The 25,581-nt window shown below is 39.2% G+C and overlaps 1 protein-coding gene and 1 long non-coding RNA gene across 2 annotated transcripts in view; one reads left to right on the forward strand and one right to left on the reverse strand.

Moving 5' to 3' along the window:
• Positions 1-15,260, reverse strand: part of DARS1 (aspartyl-tRNA synthetase 1) — a 36,019-nt gene extending 20,759 nt beyond the window's left edge. Inside the window, exons 1-4 of the mRNA XM_042827230.1 lie at positions 15,154-15,260; positions 13,973-14,030; positions 9,149-9,241; positions 4,057-4,159 (exon numbers count right to left, since the gene is read on the reverse strand). Of these exons, the coding sequence (XP_042683164.1) occupies positions 4,057-4,159; positions 9,149-9,241; positions 13,973-14,030; positions 15,154-15,225 (326 nt within the window). The 5' untranslated portion in view covers positions 15,226-15,260. The remainder of the gene's footprint in view (positions 1-4,056; positions 4,160-9,148; positions 9,242-13,972; positions 14,031-15,153) is intronic.
• A 159-nt stretch (positions 15,261-15,419) lies between these two features.
• LOC122164858 overlaps positions 15,420-25,581 on the forward strand; it is a 68,619-nt gene continuing 58,457 nt past the window's right edge. The window contains exons 1-2 of the long non-coding RNA XR_006170328.1: positions 15,420-15,675; positions 22,465-22,557. This is a non-coding gene — a long non-coding RNA (uncharacterized LOC122164858). The remainder of the gene's footprint in view (positions 15,676-22,464; positions 22,558-25,581) is intronic.

Raw genomic sequence — 25,581 nt, forward strand, 5'->3', positions numbered from 1 at the left:
TCATTCATCAAAAGAACAATGTAAAAGTGAAAATGCTGCTTTGATCCCAACAGGTAACTCTAGGAACATAACTTAAATGGTAATTTCAGCTCAAATTAGAACAAGAAAGAAGATGCTTTAATTAAACAGTGGTAACTACAGCATAATGTTCAAAGCATTCCTAACAGTAGCAGCACAATTTAATTTTTTTTTTTTTAAAGTAATTCTCCCCATGGTAACAAAGAAGAAAACAAAAAACAAAAAAGTGAACAAACAGCAGAAAAACATGTCAAAGTAACCATCACTTCCATCTCCAATTAATATTACAAAAGACTTGAAAGCAAATTGGAATGTATGTTTGATCCTTAAAGGAGTTATTTTAGTAACAGATTCACAATGTCCAAAGCTAAACACCGCATAAGAAAACGTTCCTTTATATTACAATGTTCATTAAAATGAAAAATAAAAAATTCAAGACCATAAATATGAACAGATTCACTAGAGGCGTTACATCCCTCACATCTATGCACGTCTATTAGCCAAGACTCTTCCAACCACAGGGTTGCATCACTGTGGTTTGGATGACAACACCTTCCTGCTGCAAGCTGAACCCTTTGTGGGCCTCTCTAAAAGAATCCCAATATTTGCCTGATCAAAAGTCTGAAGAATTGGAAGAAGCTTCGTTATTTATTTCCTTTAAGTAGAAAATGATTTAATTTGTGAAAGCGTCTCCAGATATTTACTTCCTTGCCTTTTTCTCCAAGACTGTTTGATGTAAGCAGACTGCACAAATCACAATATTAATACTATACTAAGTCTAAAAGAATAAATAATTGTTATAAAATAATAACCAATAGTAGTTTATGTGAATGCAAGAGAAAAATGGATGCAATACAATTTACTTTTAGAAAAGAAAGAGCTCACTTCTAAAACATTTGAAATTACACACAGGTACTATCAGGCTGGGATTTACAGTATTGATTTGTCTTGGATAGAACAGATAGATGTCTTCAGCCTCACAGGAAGGCAGATTTACCCGACCACAAATTATTTCAGCATGCTACTTCATCATCAGCCTTCTCTGATTTGACATGTATTCAGACACAAAGAGGACAAGATATTCCAGGAATAATCTAATCACTGGCATATATTATATTAATGGCATTTTATTCCATTTTCAGAACCTAATAACAGAGTGGAATGGAGAACTGCATGAACTCCTGTTAAGTTGGTTATCTATCATGACCCCAAGTTGCTAACTTCTTGTATTTCTGAATACTGATCTTGAACATACAGAAGATCTCAACTAAAGTTCAGCTAGAAACTCTTTGTCGTCAAACTCACAGTAATCTCTTTAAAACAGTGGTAAACCAGCGTGAAGCATCTTTCACTGAAAGAACTCACGTTCTTCAGACAATGGAGATAAATCAGTATATGAATATTACAGTTGAGTATGCAATGTTGTTGCTAGACCACAGAAGGTTGCGAAAGCTCCGTTTCCAGGTGCCAGTATCTAAAAGAGGAACTGGTTTATTATTTATGAAAATTTGTACAAAGGATGTTCATCATTTAATCAGCTTTTATACTACCTTAATTTTTCCTTAAAATTCACAATGCAGAAGTTCACCAGCTGCTTTAAAGAAAGTTCCATAACCACTATCCAAATATGAGAAAGCACCACAAGAAACAAAGTTCATCTTACGCCAGTGAAAAAGTTTAGTTCCCATAACTGAATGAAATGTAAGGTATTAAAGTTGAATATTTTCTTTGATAAATGTTTATTTCCTCACGTAATGCATAGGAAACAAGAGGAGATGAGGCAGAGAAACAATACAGTTATTTTTAGATGCTGAAGATCAGCTTCATCTGCTAATAATAACGGCATCGTTCCACAGCACGTGAAAACGAGCAGGAAGGCAACTAAAGGCACAGCACACACTGTCATTGTGCTTCAGGTGGCACTGACGTGCTAACCACAAGTGCACTTGGAAGTCAGGGAAGAGCAGCCTCTGAAGGACAAAATGCAGCTGCAATGATGGCATCAGAGAGAACTGAGAAAAAGATAAAGCACTGGAAAAAGTGAGAGCGTGGAAGGATATTAATAAAGCAGGTTTGTTGGTGGGAAGGAATGACTGCACTAATAGCGTTTAAAAAAAAAGTAACCCTCAAAACTAAAACCCAGGAAGGCTGCAGCACAGAAAGTTTAAAGCACACTACTGTCAACATCTAAGCATTTCAGAAGCATAAACAACGAGCAAAGCATGCATGCCATAAATCACAGTCCGCAATATCAGGATTTGTACATCAAATCCTGCCACAAAAGTCCAAACACTATACAGACATGAATCTGGCTAGTCAGAGGAAGTTTGGTCTGTCACATCAAGACAAGTAGGAAATGACAGAGAATTGGAAAGAAATTAAGGGTAAGGCTCCATCTGATGTAACAGCTCACAGCGCCAGAAGGTATTTTATTAGCTTTGCCCTCTCGTCTTTGCAGATATCACCTCTTGCTAGCTGTGGACCTCCATGGTGTAGTTTAAATCACTTAGCCTGTCAGAATAATAATCTAGTAAAAAAAAAAAAAAAAAGGAGAGAGAGAGAAGTAAAACAAACAAAAAGGTCACAAAAGACTTACAAGTGGAAGAATCAGTTCAAAGAAGAAGAGTAAGAGTAAGAAAAGAGATGGACTTTCCCTCTTGCAAGCTACTATGACAGATCTCTGTTGATCATGAAACAGAAACATAGGAAATTCAGCAAAGAAACATGAAGAAAACTGAAAAACAGAGATGCTTAAGAAAACTGGAGAATAGGAGAGCAAGCATCACCACTGTAAGAGTTGTTTCACTGCACTGTAATGCAGTTTGTAGAAGAGTGCATGCAGATCGATAGTAGGTTACATACAGGGAGAGGAAATGGGGAGAGGAGAAACTACATACTCAATTCTTTTCAAAGATTCTAAGTGCTGGAGAGAACAAACTGTTTTACAAAGAAACAGAACACTTCATTTTGGCTCATAAACACCTGTAAACAGCATGCTTCACACTTGCACTGCCAACACTAAGCACCAGCAAGTAATGAACACTGCTGGTTCTGTACTCCTGTTGCCTTGAACCTTATCAGCAGAAGCATTATCCTAACCTTCTTAACTTGGCTACTGGAAGTCTGTACTATAATGAATCCCTCCCTGATATATTGAAGGCTGTAGCACTTCTGCAGCTAATTAGCAAAGGCTCCCTTCCCAGGCACGAGAGCAGTGCCAAGGACTACACAGAAGCAACTCAAGTGCCACATGTTAAACGTATTATTGCACTGAATTGATCCACATTTCTATTTGTGAACAAGTAGTTACACATGACTATGAAGTTCTATTATAAAAGCCTCTTCATCACACAAACATACTTAGTACTGGACGACCTGAAAGCACAATCTTGATGTAAAAAGCAGTGGGAGGTAATTTTTTTTTTTATCTTTAAGAACATAACAAACCAATCAAATCAGTTTAAATTGTTGCAAATACATTTTTAATTGGTAAGTCTAAATGTTGTCATAAATCAAAGTATTTTTTAAAGTATCTTAACCCCTACCAACTTTCTACTGCCAAAAGAAGGCATATAAACAAGATTAATTCAGTGCAAAGAAACAACTCATTTCTTCAACTCAGACACTTGCAATAGAGCTTCCTTGCATCTGTACCAGCTACAGAACATATTAGCAGTCTGTCAGACTTGTAGAAGAAAAACCCTAAACGTGTGCAGACACACACAAACATCACACAAAATGAAGTGTCCCACCAAGCTCAGTTTGCCAGACTTTTTGTTAGCCAGCTTGAAAGTAAATGGAGGTTGTCTGTGGCGAGAGAATGCTGCTTCAGCAGTTCAGAATGAATTTCAAGCCTGTTCTCTATTTTATCTTTTGTCAGTGTAATGTATTCAATGCAATAGTGAACTGACAATTTAAATAACTACATTTTAAAACAAACGAAGCATTGATGTTAATGTGTGAAAATGGTCCCAACCCTTGGGAGTCCTGGTTCCCACCATTGTTTACTCTGACAACAGGATATAATTGCTTACTTACTTGGCAGCAAACTTTACCATCTGCTTGCTTGCATGCTGTCCCACAGCCACAAGAGCCTGGATATTAAACTGCTGCTGACGCAGGACTAAGAAACACTGCTTCCCTGAATACAAAAGAAAACAACACAGGTGTATTAAGGACAAGTTACTCGAGGTCTTTATAAATGAAGAAAATGTAATTCTGCAATTAAGCTGAGCTTTTAATGAGTTTCTCTCTCTCTTCCCACCCACTCCAGCTATACTTACACTCAGCTCTGCGTGTACACACACACACACACCAAACCTTGGGATAAATACTACTAAGTTTGCTGTGCACCTAGAAACCTGTGAACAAACATTTTCTAAAAATGAGAAGTCTTCCAAGATAAGTAATACCTAGACAGAAATTAGAATTTGTAACTTTTAGAATATCTATTGTTCTTCAACTGTCGGAAGAAAATCATACTTCAACTTGTTGCACTGCTCACTGTGTTGAGTTTTCACTGTTTCCAAATAAGTTTTTTCTCCTCTTGTTAAATGTACTTTGGCACTTCTAAAATTAAAACTGTAGAGTTCATTTGACAAAGCTGCTGAGAGAAATAGGCTTGATTTTGCACCACAGGGACTGTACCAACAATGGTCGTTCTATAATACTCTGCACATTCAGAATGAAGAGGAACAAAAGGAGTATTGAATGTGATAAATGACAAGAATCTAAAAGACCCAAGCAAAAATTTCTGTAAGAGCAATTTATTCATGAACAGCTTAGGGAAAAGGAAGTTAATGGAAATTAATAGTGATTTACAGAGAATATAATGCACTTTGTTGACTTTTAAAATTGGCATTTCCAAGTCAACAAAGCTCCTTCTAATCTGTTTAAGTGACAGTTACAATTACTTCCTATTTCTGCTCACAACTCTAATACACATTCATTGCTTAACTCACATCTAAGGAAATATGGTCATTTTAAACGCTTCTTCCTCAGAGAGAGGATGAACAAATAGTCACTGTCATACCAGCATGAGACAGAACGCATCGATACCATTTCAATGCAAACTTCTGATTCATAAAGTTATAACATTTTCATTAAAATGGTGCAAGTAGGAAGAAGCCAGCATCCCTCATAGACAGCAACTTCCCATTCACTGTTGACTTAATGTTACAAAACATTACAAACAACCAACAGCCAATGTGAACACTGATACAAAAAAACCAACTGCGATTGCTGTTTGTAAACATGTAGATAACAATTCCTGACACATAGTTGCACATCAACGGTACCAAAGATAAACACAGATCATTTGACATACAATCTGTCAGAAATAAAAGCAAACACGTACAACTGTTGTAGATAATATTAAAAATTAACATAATTACTCTAAATATCTTACTTTGTTCTACAATTGTGATTTCAGAAATGCAATGAAACTAATACCATATTTTTAGAAAACGGCTACAAACATTTTCATATTCCAGAGCCTGCGACACGTAAGTAACAAAGCTAAAGTGAGATGAATTTACATATTTCCTACTGGCAAACATTAAATCATAGCTTTAAATTAGAAAACTACAGGCTTCAGAAATTAAACAGATCCTTTAAGTGCTACACATGTCTATGCTTCACATTTATACAGAAAGTCAACAAACTAACATATGAAATACACAACTTTTCCAGAAGACAGAATATGCTAAGTTTGGGGTAGGCTAGATGTATGTCACATTTAATATCTCTTTATTTCTTACTATACCAAGCACAAATCTGTAAGTTATTTCCTTGAACATTAGTACTTCTCTCTTCTTGCAACATAAAGAATTTGACCAAACATGTCAGAAATTCCAAGTGCAATATTAGGCATTCAAACAAAAATACACAGCTGAAGACTACTATAATGTAGCTCAATTAATAAATATTAGTGGAGAAGTTAGTAAAATAAATGAAGGAACTTGCTATCATACAAATCAGAAGCAAGTCTGGCTGTTGCACTTAACCCCAACCACTAGAAATCTCATCAATATTTCCATCGCAGAAGGACTCATGAGTAATGGTAGTCATTTCTATGAGAAAAGAGGATGTTTTGTAGAATAATTTCTAATCACACAGAAGTTAAATGATCAAACAAACCTCACTGATGGAAATAATTACAATATCACAGTTGTGAAAATTGTGGGAGCGAACAGAACTTCTCTCAGAAGAGCCTATTATGCGCAAGATAAGGCATCAAAAAGATGAGCCATAACCAAATCTAGTCCATCATTACATGCTTCCTTTCTTCCCCGCCTCTTGATCTGGAAAACCATCAGAGTGAGAGGAAAAAAAAAAAAAAAAAAAAAAAAAAGATTTGGGGATCTCTACGTGTTTAAAAATCCCTATGGGGCATTTCAGTGAAAAGCATTAAGACCAACTATCGTGTAATTGCTCACAGTTAACAAGAGCAACCTATTCAAGGCTTCTATAACATAAACCAATGCTGTCTTCTATATGAGACAGTCTAAAAAGATGAAAAGTTTCAAAAGGACATTTAGTTAAGAACTTTCAGTCACAGAACAACAAATAAGAGAATACTTCACACAGAATCCCATCAAGTATTCACAGAAAACCAAACAGGAATAGATTTCCCTTCTTGGAAGTACCAAATGACACAAGACCTTGAGAGAAAAGGATGCAGGAAGGAATTTGCATAAGCTGCAAAAAAAACAAGTGTTTATCATACAAAAGAATACGTTGCTAGTTACAGACATCTGCCAACAAAGAAAAAAATGCAGTCCTTCTGCGCTTTGTGGCAGTCTTCTTTTCAACATACTGTTCTATAAAAGCTTTGCATCCATAAAACAAAACCATATTCTGGTCTGACATCACAGAAGTCCCGGCTGCCTGGCAGAATGCAGACTGACTTCCCAACTGTTACTCAACGATAAACGTGATCAGTAGCTTAGGCTGACTTTAAAATAAGGCCAGAAATAACATTTCAACTACCACAAAAAAAATACAGGGCCCCAAGCACTTTATTTCTTGTACAACTCACTGAAATTTCCAACACCCCATTCTTTACACATCCTTCAGTTAACTTTCATCTGGCCTCATGAGTGGCTTGCTATATGAGACAGCTGGCTCCTACAGTTGTTCACATTCTTTTTTGTTGTTGTTTATTGGTTAGAACCAGGCAGGGTTAAATAAAGCATACACTGGTTATTTAGAAGTCAAAAATCAATCTTCTAAGAAAAAATAAAGCTATTTTTGTGCTAGATTTTCCTGTTTCCTGCAAGATTTTCCTCTCCACAGCAGTAGGAATAGTGCCATGCAGTGTGTGGGAAAGGCTAACATTACGTCTCACGCTTAAACATTTGCTTTTGTTCTAAGATTCTTCCCCCCCAGACCAAAGTAAACAAGCATACAGTATTCCCTAACAGCATTCCCTGGATGTCAGAATTGTTCTGTCTTGTCAGACCAAGAAGGAAGAACAAGAACAATCAATAAATTGAGAACATTTGGTACTCAGAATCAATTCCTTTGCGTCTATTCTTCAGGTTGTTTTAAAGTTCTGAAAACAGGCATCATTATTTCATAAAAAACGATAAGTCTATCCTGGGGTCAAAAGTGAAGGGTGAAAAGGAACAGCTTCTTTCAAAGTTGAATGTTGTCATGCTGCATCTTAATCCGACTAAAGTAAAGGCACATATCATGCAAGGCATCTCATATAAAGTAGAGAAAATAACAAATAACTGAATAAATAACACTGAACCTTCCATTTTTGTAGACAGCAGGTCTACATAAAGACATCTGTCTCTAATACACTACATTCTGTCAATAGTCTGAACTTCTCATCCCACAGCAAATGAAAAAGCCGCGAGAATGCTCAGTTATGTAGCAGTAGTAACATTTAAATTACTTTTTGTCTCCTGTCCGAATAATTCCAAGCTGTGGAATATAAGCAATGACTAAGGCTTCCACAGCTTTTGGCTTTGTATCATCTCTGTACACAGCAACAAATCACTTCCATGTAAAACCACACTGCAGAACTACTGAGGCAATCACGTAGGCTTCTCTAAATTTAAAGATCATAATACAATTTAAAACATCTATCTATACACAGCTCCTTATTTTAATTGACAGATGTACAGACAGTAATTTAAGGGAATTTATTTATCTCTATATGTATAATTAAAAAGAAAATGGCGTTTTAAAAAGAGAAATGAATCTGGTATCTGTGTCTCCAATTCACATTATTTCCAGTTCTAAGACTACTGTTACATTTCATCTGTAATGACAATTTTCTTACGCTCTCTTCTTTCAACTCTTGGGAAGACAGAGTATTTCTATCCCCCTATTGAGCTGCCAAATGTAACTGAAGCCAGCACAACAGTTGTCAGTGCCTCGTATCAACTGAAAAGGCCAAAGCCTGTTTAAGTTTGCATATGGCAACCTGATCTCCAGAGGGAACTCCTGATTCCGTGAAGAAACATGGCTGTCAGAGAGCCAAATATGATAGCTCATGCTATTTAGAACCTACAAGAGGATGCTCCCTTTCTCTTACTTAAGAAAGATCATGCTTCTTAATTACAAGACCAAGCTGAAACAATCAGATAATGGCAACAAAGTAAAAATTCTGAAATTTTAATGTGGATTAGAAAACATATAGCAAAACTGTTTGTACACACCAGAATAAATATGGCTGTCTGAAAATTGGTAACTATAATTTTCTATCCCCACTGAGGCTTAAAATCACTTATCTTGCAACTTTAACATCCAAGGCATAAAAATTCTATATATGCATTTTAAGTTACTGTTACCTACAGTTGTCCACATCCTATTTTGTAATGTGATTGAAAAAAAAATCATTTCTGCTACAGTGGGATAGTAATATCCCATCTCCCATTCAGCTGAAAACATTATTTCCTCTTCCCTGTTTAGGAAAAGTGGGTGGAAAGCAGAGAAAATAACTGGTTGAAGCAAACACTGAGTAACCACGTGCCAAAGTTTTCCTGTATGCAAGATATAATTAGCAGATAGTAATTGCTTTGCTTCATTTCACTGAAATATCATGAAGCTTAATTAGATGTTCAGGTTACACTAACAAAATGAGAAAATACACATCCGATTCCTGGAAGCCTCTCACCTTTAGCTCTGCTTGTATGAACTCTGCCACGAACCCAAACCACCTCATCAGCCTTCTCCTCTGTCAGGTCTTTTATTCGAACTAAAACACGATCTGTATAACAGAAAAAAAAAAAAATTACAAAACCATGGGGGAGGGGTTAAGGAAAATATTTTTCACTTTAAATTCCAGATTCATCTTCTATCACCATTAAAATTTATGTTAAATTCACTTAATTATTATGTGTATCTACAGCATAATAACATTTTTTTCTGAAAACAGAGATTCTGGCTCCTCTCTCAGCAAGTTCTACTTGATCAAGTAGTTTTAAATTGGCTCACACTGTTCAACTTATACAGCAGGTCAAACAGCACTAAACCAAAAGCAAGACTTATAATTGTCCATGGGTGGTAAAACCCAGCACGACTGCACTACTTCTGATAGGGCTTCACTGTGCTGCACTGCATTAGCTGGTCTTACAGGTCTGGAATTCTGCTAGCTAAGGGATTTCTGCCTTGCTCCACCGTGCAACGTGAAAGTTGGCAAGTTGAATGCAGCCAAGCAATGCCTCAGAGAAGACTACTCTCTGTATACATGTGGGGTGAAGATCACTGTAAAATTCTAATTTAAAATAAATAAAAAACCCAAGTTAGTGCACTTCCCAAATGCAAAGAACATTATGTGCATGCGTAGGAAGAAGAATTTGGATAATAAAGGGGAAAAAAAAATCACTGAAAATTTCAATTTGTAAATAAATCAAGACTTTACAGATTATACACAACCAGTATGAACTGACAACACGCTGGCTACATGCCATTAGTCCTTGAAACATACTTATTGAATTGGCTATTTCCCTATATTTTGGCCAAAACACTGTTTGAGACTAAAAAAAATGTATTTGTTGTAGTATCTACAAATCAGCAAATATATTTATAGCACACTGTAGAACCTCAACAGTTCTAGCTGCACTTTTTCATTTACAACTCATTCACAGACTTCTTGATGCAATAAGCAATGTTTTTAACTTTTTCAAGAGAAACACACAGCACAAGCAATTTATCTTACATCCCAGACATCTCCATTGTTGCTAAATAACACTAAATTTACTAAGACACTTCTTCCCAACTGAACTTCTCCCAAGTTTGCCTACCCCAGCTTACCATCTGCTGTTCTGAACTCCCTCCTTCTGTCCCTGCATACCAGTCACAGCTTGCCCTGCAATCCTATTATTGTGCACAGGACTAGTATTCTGAACTCTGCAAATACCAAGGGGGGCAGTGGTGTTTAAATGCTTTTTTTTTTCCTTTTTACCTCATGCTAAAGACAATACAGTTTTAGTACTTCCAAGAGTTCAATATGTGGACAGTTGAAATTAGCTCAGTCAACTTAAAACTGCATTACAAGAAACCTGAAACATTTTCCAGGCAGAAGCATAAAGACAGAATGAGGTGCTATTCCCAAGTGTTTCAGAAACCATCTGCATTATAAATATTAAATATTTTTTGGATACATACTGGTCATCAAGACTAATAAGACAATTTTCGTTTAAAAATTTTTGTATGATATAAATTGAAAACAATTTCACCTTTCATAAAAAGGCTAACAAAACAATATGCAAAAAGAGACATAACAAAATGATTTTTTTTTTCCTCAGTAACAGGCAAAGCAACTTTTCCATCACCTTACTTCCCTACAGAAAAAAAATACCCTATCAGTCCCAAATCTCTTCTTTCCTCTTCTAAGATGCTGCTGGATCGTAGTAGGGTCTACATTTTTTAGTGTACACAATTGTTTGTACCTCATTTTGTCTTGTCCAGCCAACATACTGTAGCTTCTACCTTCCCTCCATACTCTCACATACAACTCACTGCAAAGGAAACTTCCTTCAGTTTCTGTTCTTCTTTTCCTTGATAAAAATGAAGCCTCCTGTTCTCACCTTTAAGGTTCTCCCACCATATTCATTATACTGCCTACTCGTTCTTTCACAAATCCAAGATATACTTACATTTTCTGTCTTCTCGCCCCTTCTTTCCACATAAACATTTACAGATAATTAAATACTGTAAAAATATTTTAAAACTGCTTCAGTTGAAATGAAGATATGGGAACACAGGTACTAAAGATCAAACCAAACATGTCCAGCCTCTATTCAATATTCATGCCATATCACCTTCACTGCCATTTTAAATCACGTTTATCACCTGACAGATTTTTTTCAGAGCTCTAACATTTTAATGGGAAAATAAAAATCCACAAACTTGTATGGGCTGTACGTTTACACACACACACATTCTCTGCCTGCCTTACCAGCCTTTTTTCTAAGTTCATCTGAGTTACATCACAGAATTTTGAAAGGTATGATCAGTATTTCTGCAGTCCAGCATCATTACGTTATTGGGTAATTTTGAATAAAAGAACTGAAAGATAAGTTTAATTAAGAACCCTAAAAGTCAACAGCAGATTAAGATGAAAGCAGCTTTAAAAGAGGAGAAATGAAACCAATGGGACTGAATGGACAAAAGGGAAAAGCAAAGGGAGTTTTACTAGCTATTACAGCCTCAAGAAGGCAGGAAGGACTGTAAAAACATGATGTAATGAGAAGTAAGAACAGCAGATGGGTGGAGCAGCCAGCATTAGAAAACAGAAGTGGGCCAAGAACAAAGGCACAGATGTGTGTGAGATCAGCAGTGCAGGGTGGATCATCTATGCAAAACCTCTGTAACTGAAAAAAGTTTTATTTTGCCTGGAGAGAAACAAGAACTCATGAGTACAGTGAAATGACAATAAACTCAGAAACTCATAAACTCAATCACAGAAAGTGATTGATGAGTACACTCTCCCATGAGTCCTTTGGTGAGAACTCTCCCTGCCAGGAACTCGTGAATCTTAAGAACATCAACCCTGAGGAAGGCACTGGGCTGATTTGTATTCCTGGCGTTTTGGTTTTTATCATTACCTTACTTGGTGTTCAGTGTAACCAGCTTCCAAAGAAATGGAATGCAGCTTTTATCTTATGCCCAATGGAAAGCCTAATCAATCTTGTCCATGCATTGGCTGAGAATTGTTTTACTAAATGAGGATTGAGGGGACAACAAACTTAATTGCAGCACTCTGCCCTTTTCATATTACTTCCCATAGCTTTTATCATTTGCTTTCTCAATATTTTTTTCTGTGGAGTATTTTTGAATGTCTCCTTTGAACATGACACAGTTGACAAAGGAAGACTTCCTCCAAGAAAGGGGAATTTGATTCTTCATGTGAGTTGTCCAGCTTGGGGCTCACGCAGAGTTACTGACACAGCGTGTGCAACTGGCACCTGGGACAAAGCTCACAGAAACTCTAGTGAGCCAAATGCCATTGGAAAAGAGTGCAGGGTGAAGAGATCCAACAGGACTTCAGCTTGCAGTCAGCAGTGCAGTTGAACTGGTAAGATGCTAACTTTGAGAAGTTAACTCTTCCTTGTCATCACACCTTCTGTGCTGTGGCTGAAGTGCTATCTTTCCACACTCAGTATGGACAGCTGTGTTCCTGCTTCTTCCTGCACTCCAGACCCCAGTGAATTTCTTCACTTTGCCAAACTGGCTGAACAACTCATTATTAGCAATTAAACATGTTGAAATCGAGTACCTGAAGACAACAGAAGCCAGCAATTAAACTGGCTAACACTGTCAGAATTTCAACTTTAATTACATTTCTTTGACAACTAACATATTTTATTCAATAATGGCTGTTAATGCAATCTCTAACGATTTTCTTGCTCTGCTACAATATTGCATGTTTCTCTTTAGTCATTTTCAACCTATGATCGCTTTTGTGGCTTCTCTTCCCTACATTCTCTGCATTTCTCTGAGAGGTCAACCAAAACAACTATTCAGAGGAGAAAAAAAAAAATTACCTTGTTAAAGAAGATGTTTCTTTTTTACATTCCACTACGAAAGAGTTACCAGAAGGCAGTCTGTTACCTTTTCTCATTCATGTTTCATGAACTGAATAATGTGAAGATTAATGTTTCTTGGGATGTTGACCTGGAACACTGTTCTTTAGCTGACAAGTCTTTCTGAATCCTAATTTAGTATCAGTATGAAATGAAGTTTCTCTGAATTCACAGTGGTACGAATAACAATACAGCCCATAAATATATCTACTCAGAATGAGCCATTGCAGCAAGCCAGAGCAGAACTTATTCTAAGCAACAAACAACCAACCCTGACATCTCCAGGACTTGGTGTATCATTAAAAAAAAAAAAAAAAACAAACCACAATAATTTAATACAAGAAAGTCAAACCTGCAGCATCAGAGAAAAACTGACAGGCTGTGTAGGGCATGGTCCTTACTCTCTCCATATCTACTCTGATATTCAACCATTATCATGATATTCTTTTTCTTCTGTCTTATCACAGTGTTCTGTGTTCCAACCTGAGTCTTCTTGACCTCCAGTCCAAATGCCACACAATTTCCAGTCTTGCTTTACCTTCTCTACACTCTTCCGATAAGCAGCTTTAGATAGTAACAAGATCACCATCCCTCAGCTGCCTCCTTTCCAGGATGAACAAACTCAGTTTCTTCAATCTCCCTCACAGATCCTGTGTTCCAGTCCCTGATCAGTCTGGCATCACTCCGCAGGACACGCTGGCAGTGTCCTCCTTGCACTGGGGAGCTCAAATCTGGACACAGCACTCCAAATACAACCTTACAAGTGCCAAGCATATTCAAATAAAGGGAAAGAATGACAGCAGGATCTGAATGAGAAAGTCTGGTAAATGATTTTTCAAACAAATAGTGAACATATCCAATAGGTAACTTTTTTGCCACCCTTTTCTTTAAATACTTTTTTCCAAACTGACCTGGTTTCTCTTGGGATTGTATCATTGATGACACTCCATATCTTTCTTTCGCATAATCCTAAGAAAAGGTAAGAAACACACATCAAAGAAGCACACACAAAAGGATGAACAAAATCATTACTTAACTGAGGTAATATAAAACAAATAACTAAAATATTTCAGTATTGAGATGTAATCTCAAAGATATAAGTGAAAGAATTGTGCCCTCCAAGAAAAATTCCAAAAGGAAACACACTTTAGGATCACTATTCACTACACAGAACTTAGTACAAATGCCTGTATGAAGAGCCTACTCTTGAAAATGTAATGAAGCACCATGGAAGAAGACTCACTGCTGAGCACCTCCTTCCAATATTCAGGCACACCAAGAAAACCAGCAGACTGCCATGACAGTACAAGCAAGCTTGACAGACTACTAACAAAATCTGTTATGGAAGACATTGGGGCGGGATCTATTAAAAAGATCTCAATTCCACATATAGTTTCCATAAAACAAACCACTGATTTATTTTGTTCCATCCAGTAAATGCACACAACATCATTCTAAATGCTTTCATTGGGGTTCCTGGCTATTTTACTTCCGCTCAACCGTGGTCTAAATACAAATTTTTTTTACAGAAGCGTTCTATAATGAGAATTCCTTGTCACTGACACACATTCAGCCTTTCAAAAGAAAGCAACACTGCCTTTATAGTGAAACGAACTGATTTCCATTATCTTTATTCTTGAAGAAATAGGAACCCACGGCTTTTCAGCGCTGATTCGAGACCTTCAGGCTCAACCTCCCGCCACGCCAGCAGCAGCCATTGAGGCCGTACAGCACAGACCTGCTTGTGAACACGCAGCCGGGCCGTGCTGCGGCTCAGCGCTCTGCTGACGGGGCACGCGGGTACTGCGGCCCTGCGACGCTTCTCGGCGACACGCAGGAGGCCCGCGGGCTCGGGACACACCGCGCGACGGGAAAGGGGCGAGGCACTTCAGCCGAGCACCGACTGACAGCGCCCAGCGAGGGGGAGAGGAGGACAAACAACCGGGCTCCTCGCCGAAGCCCGACCCGCCTACCCACGGCACGCCGCCCGGCCCCGCGGCCAGCTCGGGCACGGTCCCTTTACTCTCAGCGGACTGGGGACTTCGACGCCGCGCTCGCCCCTTCCCCCCCTTCGCTCCCAACGGAGACCCACGTCGGCCGCCGGCTGCTCTTCGTTGTCCGGGCGGCGGTCCTTGCCCTGGCCGCGACCTGCAGCGCTCGGCATCTTGCTGCGGTACCTCACAGCCCGGCCCGCCTCGCTTCGGCCCCGCGCCGCTGGCCCGCGCCAACCTCCCGCGAGATTGTGGCGCGTGCTTCGCGCGATCGGCAAGATTATCGCGAGACTCGAGCTGCAGCCTTTGGTGATTAACGGCCGCTTGTGGGCGGCGCCAAGTCCCTCGGCGTGGCTGAGCGGTAGCGGCGTTCCTGAGGGTGGCAGGCGCTGCGAAAGCTTTGCATGCTTCCCCTAAGGCGAGAAACAGCCCAAACAGTGATCGTTTCACAAATCCGCCTCTGTCCTGACGGAGTTCAGCAGCTCCTGCAGCCACATACAGCACTGAAATCTGTCACGCCACAGCAGAAACGCGCTGCTCTGGAGCGCGGCACTGGCGCTGCGCAGCGGGTGGGTTTGGTCCCCGTTTGCCCTGCTGTGCCATCTGGCGCCTTGTGAGCTGAGGTAAAACGTTGGGCTGAGCCGGCGTGGCGACACGCTGCTGCTAACACGATGGGTTTTGATGGACTTGTGAACCAAAGTGTTTTTTTGTTCCGTCTTAACCTGATAGGTTACGCTCCTCTCTTCCTGCTACTCCTGGTCCTCTATTATTAGCTAAGACCCAAAGTAGCTCTGGTCATTTGAGGAGAATGAACGTAAGAGCAAATCCAGGTGTTTCCCTGCAGCTGGGTGCTTAACTCGGCGCTGCAGTTTTGAGGCTGGGGATGGCTGCAGGTGCCAGCTTTCAGAATGCCTACAATCGGAGTTGCGAGCAGCTGTTGAATCCTATGGCCAGAGCTAGTTTATTTTATGCAGGAAAAGAAGAGGGAGTTAGCAGGCCTGATTTAAGCTGCAGCTTTGAACTCACACATTTGACTAACTAATCCTTCTTGCAGTATTGATTAGAGTTCCTCATTTCCTGCTCTACAGTTGTTTATTTTACATTGCTCTGTTCTGCATCGGTTCAGCCTTTCTTCTGGTGGGAATCCCCTCGCAAAGTTCCCCTTCTCCCTCTGTTTCACAGAATTACTACTTCACAGCTACAAGTCCACTTAGCTTTCACAGAGTCCTTTCTTCTCATGGAAAACACTACTGCAAGTAATAAAGAGCCAGTAACAGAAGAGACAAACCATACTTAGTTCTCATCCCTACTCACCAGAAGACACAATTTGGTATCATGCAGTCTATTTAAACAGTAACAGTAACAAAGCACGTGGATTTCTTGCAGCATGTCACTTGTGTCACAAGGCTCAGCAGAACCACTGCTGAGCCTTAACTAACAGATGCAGATCTCGTGCCTCATCACTGAGGGATCAGTACCATCTGCATGACTGTACTCTGCAATCTTTGGTATTTTGCTGCCTTTGCTGCAAAATTCAATAACAACCCTGTAACCCTTGGTTTTATGCTGGGAGCTTTGCAGTAATGAATAGCATAATGAGTATTTCCCCCGTGGACAAATAACCTGAAGGTGGTTCAGAAGGAAAAAACCCTTTTAACTTAATAGGGGTGTTAACTGACAATAAAATATAGCCACTTAGGGGGCACTTTAATTAATTATTCCATTGCCAAACTTTCAGAAGAAGCATTTTCCAGAATTCATCCTCTTGGGTCATTTCCTTTGCCTTGCAGTGCTAAACCAGTTTAAAAAAAAAAAAAAAAATTCTACAATACACTGAAAACAAAATTATTAATTTCCTGATAGTATTTATTTTGTTTAAACAAACCCTTCAAATTCTTGATGTAATTTGGGTCTGTAGCAGCAACTTGTTTTGCCATATCCCTCTTGCTAAATGTGTTACAACTTTTCAGTTACGGGAACAAAATATTACATGACAGTGCTGCAGCTCATCTGCTGCACCTTCTGTCTGGCTGCACCGTTATTGCAAATCACTTAATTGGGGCAGTACCTGCAGTGAACCTTGGAGTGGTAAGCGGGAGCCAAGCCGGGCCCAGTGCGGAGGGGCTGGGAGACCTGCAGCCGCCAGCGCTGTCCCTGGGGCTTCCGAGGATTACCAAATGGAGATGACATCACCCGCAGCCAATCGGGGGGCCCCGAGGGGATGCCTGGATGGGAGCCATAGTCCACTTAAGTAACAAGACATGACATACCATGTGCTAATGCTAAATAATTTATCCCTCAGGCATATAGTGAATCGCAAAGCCAAGCTGAGACCTGGTCCACAGTTTGTAGTTTAAATTAAAACTGCTTTTTCTATCTTAAAGGGAGAGGGGAGCTTGTCAGATGTTGTGGTGAAGACTGAGGTGCAGAAGTCCTGCTCCTCTCTCTGTAGCTACAATTTAATCTAATCTTAACGCTGTGTGGTGGTTTGGGGGATGTACTCCACACATTTCTATTAACACACAGGAAGATCTTTAGGTCTTGGTAAATATTCCATATATCCTTGAAACTTAGGCAATAACCTGCAATATCCTAAACATAAGGTACAGGTATGTCTGTCTTACTAATGTTACAAGGGTGTTTGTGTCTCACTAGGGATCCAGAGGCATTTGTTTCTGCTTATTCTGAAGATCACCAGCCCCCTGTATAGTTTGAGCTAGCAGTAAACAGTGCGGATATGATGTTAACCATAGCATTTCTTTGTCTGCCGTTCTGGAACTCATAGTGTAGCCTTTCCAGTTCAGTGTTGCAACTGAGCCTTGCCAAACTTTTGCCATACTTTTATTAAAACATAGTGATGGTTTTACTTAAGAGCTGGGGCCACACACTATACAACACTAACACTGGAATCATGAGAAGTTGACAGTAGGCAGCACCTTCCACAGTCTATTCCTATGTAGCACTTTGCAAAAATGGTTGTTCAAGTATTCTTTAATTTTCAAGGAATTGTCAGTTACATATGAACTGTATTGATGGGAAGGAGATAAGAATTGCATTATGTTATTTTTACCTAAGAAATGAAAAAGGCTTGTGGCCTATGCACTAAGTGAGAATATATTTACCTAGACTCTATGTTGTTTGGCTAGTTAAAACCCAAAGAGCATAGAGTGGTACAGAGTTAACGGGAGCATGTGGAAAAAAATACAAAACAAATTGGTAGTGTCTCTGAGAGGTCTTCTGGGAATTCAGCTTTATTGCCACAGTAGTGTACTTTCCAGTATGCAATTACTCGTTGTCATGGAAAGGGATTTCGAAGATTTCTTTCTTTTGGATGCTACAAAGCACGCTTATAGTAAGTAAGAGGTTGCACTTGATTTTTCCTTTCCATATTAATTTATGTATCTATGTTCTTGTTTGGTTCTCAGCAGTCCACAACCCATACTCCTCTTAGATAACAAAAAGGAAAAAATATATATATAGTTCTCAACGGTTAAAGAAAGCTCTTCTATTTATAAATTTCAACCCTGGCAAAAATGTATTTTTTAATACATTGATAATTCTTTTTTTTGCTCAAACATTTGTACAATGAGCAACAAAGGCTTTGCATCTAAATCCAAGTAGGAACAGAATTTGGCAAATCTAATTCCTTCCTGGATTTTCGCAGCTCTCCTTCCTTTAGGAAGTTTTTAGTCAATGGGAAACAAAGGCTTATTGAAAGGATTAAAGTTGCAACTATTCTCTTTGTTTCAGAAGTTCAATCACGGTTTTCCTCTAGTAAACAACATTTGCAATTAATAAGACTTCTAAAAAAACAGGAACTTTGGGGAAGTACGTGATTATGATAAGCAGGATTTCTTTTAACAGAACTCTGCACAAAGATGAAGTCTTTTTAAGTTAAGACAATGGTAAACAACTGAGTTTCTCAATTTTTCTCCATTTTGAAAGGATTCCTTCTGATAAAAGCAAGACAACATGCACTACAGTCAGGGACGGGCAATACATTTAAATAGGATAAATCTCGGCAACCGTTTATTGTGCCCCAAAATGATTCTAAATAGCTGCTAACAACTCACATTTCATGTCTTGCATAAACCTAGTAATCATGTCTTTCACTATGAAATATCTGTGCCCACTGGATATACAGCACTGCTTCTATTTATGAACTATCACCCATAAATTGTTTATCGTTTCCTCTGTATGATGCTTGAGAAAGGCGTTTGGATAGCAGTTATCTGTGCATGAATAAGAACGTGTGGAATATTTAATCTTTATAATTTATCTTTTACCGATTTTATGTCAGGAAATAGCTTCTGAATATGTTCACGTCAGCTATATTTTTCTTACTCGCGTTATGTGTATTCCTGAGGAATAATCCCCGGCTGAGGGAAACTGAGGGATACTTCGTGACTTTGGTGACAGCCTTCCCTGGAGGGCAGTGTGGAGCTGCAGGATGACTCGGAACGAGTGTGCCGGGAGACGTTCTGTGAACAGCTCATCTATTGTTTTGACCCAAGTGCCCAATTCTTTTTCTGAGGTGGCTCCTGTCCAAAGGAGGTTGAAAACAGCAATCTGGAGCATAAAGGAACCGCAGTTCTGACTAGCCCCTTAAGTGCAAGCCCATTGTTATTTCTTAGACGCCATTGCTCGTTTACAAAAAGCATCTTAAGCCATTGTCTTTCTGATAATAATTTTTACACTTTTATCTCACACGCAGGCAGAATTTTTCTATCAGATTTTTGATTAAGTGTTCCTGTGCACCGAGTGTCTTTGATAACTTCTAACCCACAGTTGGCTTTGGGTGAAGCTGTAAACCTTTAGAAACAGAGGTTTCAGTAGAAATCCTGACTAAGAACTTTCTTTCAGCTGCAGAAACAGTGCTCTGTTATCAGTAAAACGTGAGTCAGGCACCCACATAAAATCTGATCTTTGAGATCATCCACTGCAAGTTCTTTGTTGCTGTCTAAAACAAACAAGAAACAGAGTCGAGTCATCTAAGTGATTCAGTGTGACAAACAGGATGGTACACGCTGCTTTTCAGACATTTTCCTGAAGCAGTGTGAGCTAGTTTGTAAATAAAGGGTATTATTGGGTAAAGGTGCTACAACAGACATTGTGCATGTATGCATTGAATCAGGCTTGAAGACAGTCACATAGAAATGTGTAAGTTTGCGTAAACAGACAGGCTGATTCCTAGAGGAAATAAGCGTTAGCATGAGAACAACAGCTGAACTAAAATCCCATAAGCCAGGAAAAACAGCTACACAATTACACTAACAGGTGGTTGGTTTCAAAACAAATTTCAAGGTCTGACAGCTCTGTGCACCTGCTTTGGGCTGATTTCTTTTAAGAACTCAGATTTGGCATGAGCCACTGATAAAAGCCATAATTCTTTGTGTCTGAGAAAAGTCATAATTACCATATAGTGATGATAAACTTCTAGAGCCTGCTAGAAGTAGCACTTAGCCAAAAGGCAATATGGGTCATTCTGCACACTGCCATTAGAGCTCAAGCTTTTCTCTACCTGAGAGCTTCAGGCAGACACCATTAGGATCAATCCTCTCCTGTAAACTGAGATAATTCCCTCTCACTAGGATGATGTGATTTGGGTTAGGTATGACTTCAGCCTTTTCTTTTGCCATAGTAAGAAAAATCAACTTTTATTTGATGGGGGCTTTAGACAAAGATACTCAGAAAATTCTATTTTAAGAGATATATTCTGTTCTGAATTTCTTTTAATTGCAAACATTTTGTTTGTGGAGGACTTATATTTATTTATTCTGAGTTTATAAGATTTTCCTTTCCTGAGTTTTAAAATAAAGCAGGTGGTTCGTTTTAATTTCAGGGGAAAAAACGAAGATGTGCTCTGATCATTTAAATTTCCACACTGGTGGTCATTTTGGATGGCTCATGTGTCAGAAATAGTAGAAATTTTAAATTTGATCAGAACAGATTCACAAATGTAATATTTGGGGTTGAAGTTAATTAGTTTATATGGAATTGAAATAATATTTTCAGAGTGGTCTGAACACCCAGAAATTAAAGTTCTTCTCATATTCAGGTAGTGGGAGTGATATACAGTGCCAAATTTATCACATCTCTGTAAGACCTGGGCCTTCATTTTTGAACATCTCACATTGCCAACCTGACGTTTTATGTTTTTATGTGAGGCAAGCATGAGTTCTAGAAACATTTTGTTTGTTTCTTCCAGAGAGAGCAGGGAGAACATGATGTTAATCCTGAGCAACCAATGTGTTTAAGTGAAATGCTCACCTCCAGTTCTGGGGACATCAGTGTGAGCTTTATGCTGTACAAGCTGCAGCTGCTTTTTCTGCTGTACTTCTTCTCACTCTTGTCTGTTGAGCAAGCTTGTAGACATTTATAAACTTTAGGATGTTATAAATTGTGGGGAGTGCACACAGAACTCCTAGGTTAGTTCTTTATCCTACCGTGGATGTTTCTCTGCTACACTTGGCTGTTTTTATAGGTGATAAGATGTAAAGTGTATGTTCACAGCTGGTAACAGGTACACAGGACAATTAACCTGATATCCCATCTCTTTTTTACAAATGAAAAAATGTATGGATATGTAAATTGTCCATAATTAATTAATATTTTATAGGGCAGTAGCCCTTTCTACCTGTGCAAGTATTAGAGGCTGGTGGTCCAGGGTACTCTCTAAAAGAAAAAAAGTACTTTCTCTTAAAGAAAGCAAGCGACCACATAGCTCCTGTGGCAACTTGCATTTACACCGAAGTTCAATGTGAAACCACATCCTCAACTGAACCACTGACACCCCTATCCATTTCAGATCCTGGTTAGCAAAGTTCTGTGAGTGTCAACTAACCTGGCTGGCCTTATTGAAACAGAACAGGAAATGGTCTAAAGAATATAGATAGATAAGGATTAAAATTTCCACTGGAGTGCTGTATGATGAACGAATGAGAAAGAGTTAATAGGCAGTACTTGTATAGCACAGCTGTTTGCAAAGGCATGTTTCTCTGTAGGGTGAGTCATTCTGAGATGTGCATCTTCAGATTTTTTTCATTTAGAGGCTGCCACTATGCTACCTGCATTGCCATGATCAGCAGTTCTTCACCCAGTACGAAGACTACATGAGAATTGTGTTGCATCCCAGTACATCTGTAGATTTCTAACTGCTGTGGGGTGATCCTTTGGCTTTTTAGAATGTTAATCTAAGCTTTTCAGAAGCTTGGGACAGATCGGGACTTAGCTTTGGATGCTTTTCTCAGAGATCTGACTGCTAAAGAGTGCTCAGATTTTAAATGGAAAGATTTGCCCCACTCTGGGAAGGAAGAAGAACAAATGGAACTGGAAGTGGGGAGGCCACCTTTAATAGTACATAAACTACTTCTTAACAAGCTTTACAATTGCTTTGTTTCTTCCTCTCCTAGTGCTATAAACATGGCGAGCCAAAGGAAGACTGTAGAAAACAACTGAAGGAAGCTATGAAGACTGTTGCGAAAGCAAAGAAGCCAGCTGGACTGGTTAGTGTTAAACACAAACTCTAACAGTTGTATAGTGACATACAGCCTGAAAGAAAGAAATTTGTTTTTTCCCCTTAGATCTTTTTCTTTTTTAAAGAGGAAAAACTTCTCCTGAATTCTTACTTAGATGTTACACCTGCAACAGCTAGATTATAAGATTCAATGATATACTGTGTGCCTCTGTCCAGTTTATAATTTTAGCTGGGCCATTGGCATGTAAATATACTTCAATAGCAAAGACATTTGACACTGTCCTGTACAACATCCTTGTCTCTAATTTGGAGAGACATGGATCTGAAAGGCAGAACATCTGATGGATAAGGAATTGGCTGGATGGTTGTGCTCGAAGAGTTGCAATCAATGGCTTGGTGTCCAGGGGGCATCCAGCGATGAGTCATGTTCATCAGGGCTTGGTGTTGGGACCAGCACTCATTAACTTCTTTGTTGGTGACACAGTCTGACTGAATGCACCCTCAGTGTGTTTGCAGACGACACCAAGCTGCGTGGTGCAGTTGAGACTTGCTAGAGGGAAGCAATGCTGTCCAGAGAAGCCTTGGCAGGCTTGACAGGTGGGCCTGTGCAAACTTCATGATGTTCATCAAGGCCAAGTGCAAGGTCCTGCATCTGTGTTGGGGCAATCCCAAGCGCAAATACAAGCTGGGCAATGAATGGGTTGAGAGCAGCCCTGCGGGGAAGGATTTGGGAGTGTTGGTTGATGAAAAACTTAATGTGAACTAGCAGAAAGCCAACTGCATCCTGAGCTACATGAAAAGAGGGAGGGACAGTTTACCAGGGAGTGTAGTGACAGGACAAGGAGTAACAGCTTTAAACTAAAAGAAAACAGATTTAAATTAGACTTTAGGAAGAAATTCTTTACTATGAAGGTGGTGGGGCACTGGCACAGGCTGCCCAGAGAAGCTGTGGATGCCCCTCCCTGAAAGTGTTCAGGGCCAACCTGGATATGGGAATTTGGGCAAACTGGTGTAGTGGGCCCATGGCAGGGGGTTGAAATTATGTGGTCTTTGATGTTCCTTCCAACCCAAATCAGTCTATGATCGTAGGACTGAGAATGTCCAGGAAGCTCAGTGTGTGTTTATCTACTATGTACTGCACTTCTGTCGTCTTTTCATGATTGCAAAGTTTATTTGTGGCACTACTGTGGCAGTAAATGATGTAGATTTGAGTCCCAATTGGGTACAAGTTACTGTATCTGGTTGGGATTGTTTTACAATACAACATTTTCATAATTATGTGATATCAAATCATTTTGATATCTATCATTGTTTCTTTAAAAAAAAAAAAAGAAAACCCAAACCCTAGTAAAAGACTTTTAACTGAGCATCTGAAAGAGCAGTTTGTTTTGAACAAATCCAGATTGATTTTTCCAAGAGCATACAGATGGGATGCTATAAAGAAGGCATTTATGTTAACTTACTGACAATTTTTACCAACAACAGGAAAGGGGGAATGCAAAAGTAATTCTGCTTTTTGCTTCTTTTCTCTTTTTTTCTGCTCTGAAATAACCTGGGCAGCCGTTTTAGTGGTCGGTGACCCTGCCCATGGCAGGGAGGTTGAAACCACATGATCTTTGCAGTCTTTTTCAGCCCAGGCCATTCTATGATTCTGTGATATAGGAAAAAACTAATGCATGATCATGAGGTTAACATCAATAAAGGTGCATAAAAGTTCTTGCAGTTCAAACTGTATGCTGAAAGCATTAGATTTTTCTTTCTTTTATTTTGAGATAGTGTAGAAACAGCAGCGTGGTCTTTGGAGGCATTGCTGCATTTTAAAAACAGCGGGCCTGGGTTAATGTGGGCACGGCTCCATTGCTCCAGACTTCACCTAATATCAGCAAAGTTTGTAAGTGTTGCAGCTAGCCTGTCTTAGCTAGAACCAGAGACATAGATATTAAACAAACAAATGAAGGTAAATTTAAAATATTTTTTCCTAAGTGTTGCTGAAGCATCGTTTGGCATTCTGTTCATTTCAACTAGTGCTGGGGTTTGCACTTCAAAGCAGTTTTCCCATGTAAGTTATAAGAGGGCACACTTGGTACTGATAATGGAAGCATTTAATGTGATTTCTCCACATTTCTCAGTAACTTAAAATTGCATTTTTTGAACTGGTACAGTGAAGCAAGTGAGGTCATTCTCATCCATAAAGCTCACTTTTTAATACATAATAATAGACTAGATTCTGTTTGTAGTCTTTCTATAGCCCTGGTAAATAGACAGCTGCTTAATCCATGATTGAGCAGGAGAAGATTTTAATACGTCTGCTTCCTCTAAATGGCTTTCCACTAAAAAAGACTCATTTTTCTTCATTTGGACACAATTACTAGAGCAAGTACATTCGTCATTGAATTGGGAAATACGTTTTTTAATGTAATATCAAAATTCTTAACCTCATGGCTTAGGAGGCCATACATTCAGTTGAGAATGTTGAGTGGTAGTTTGTGATATTTTGTATCTGGAGAAGCAAGGAGTCAGGGTAATATTGACAGGTCATAGATTAAAATTGTGAGTGAGAGTAAGTTTGCAGATATCAAATCTAACTTCTCCTAGTTTGTGGTGTGTAAAAAAGGTGGTATGGTTGTTGGATGCAGGTGGTACATCTGTGCATATGATTAGAGCTAACCATCATGCATTTGCAGAGTACCTATTTCCAAGGTCACTGTAATGTTACACAGCATTCTTGATCCCTGTTCCTCTTAACCATGGATGAGAGAACAACATGCCTTTGTTGTCCAGGAGGTGTGCACAAGCATTTGCACAATGCACACTGCCTAGAGCCCTCTGACTCCTTTCCTTTCACTTTTGACCCTCCACTGGGCAGCCTGAATTGGTTTCCATAGCAAATTCAGTCTTGTTTGCAGACAGACGGGGCCAGTTGGTACCTGTCAAAAATGGCTCTGGGTGCAGGTGTTCCTCTGTTGCTGTGTTCTCCCTACTGCTGCAGTATTTAATATCAGTCCCTTGGATTTTCAGTACTTTCTATTTGAAATTTTACAGACATCTTTGA

The sequence above is a fragment of the Centrocercus urophasianus genome, unplaced genomic scaffold (assembly GCF_019232065.1).
Source record: "Centrocercus urophasianus isolate 14NV4802_14NV808 unplaced genomic scaffold, USGS_Curo_1.0 seq_28, whole genome shotgun sequence".
Lineage (NCBI taxonomy): Eukaryota > Metazoa > Chordata > Aves > Galliformes > Phasianidae > Centrocercus > Centrocercus urophasianus.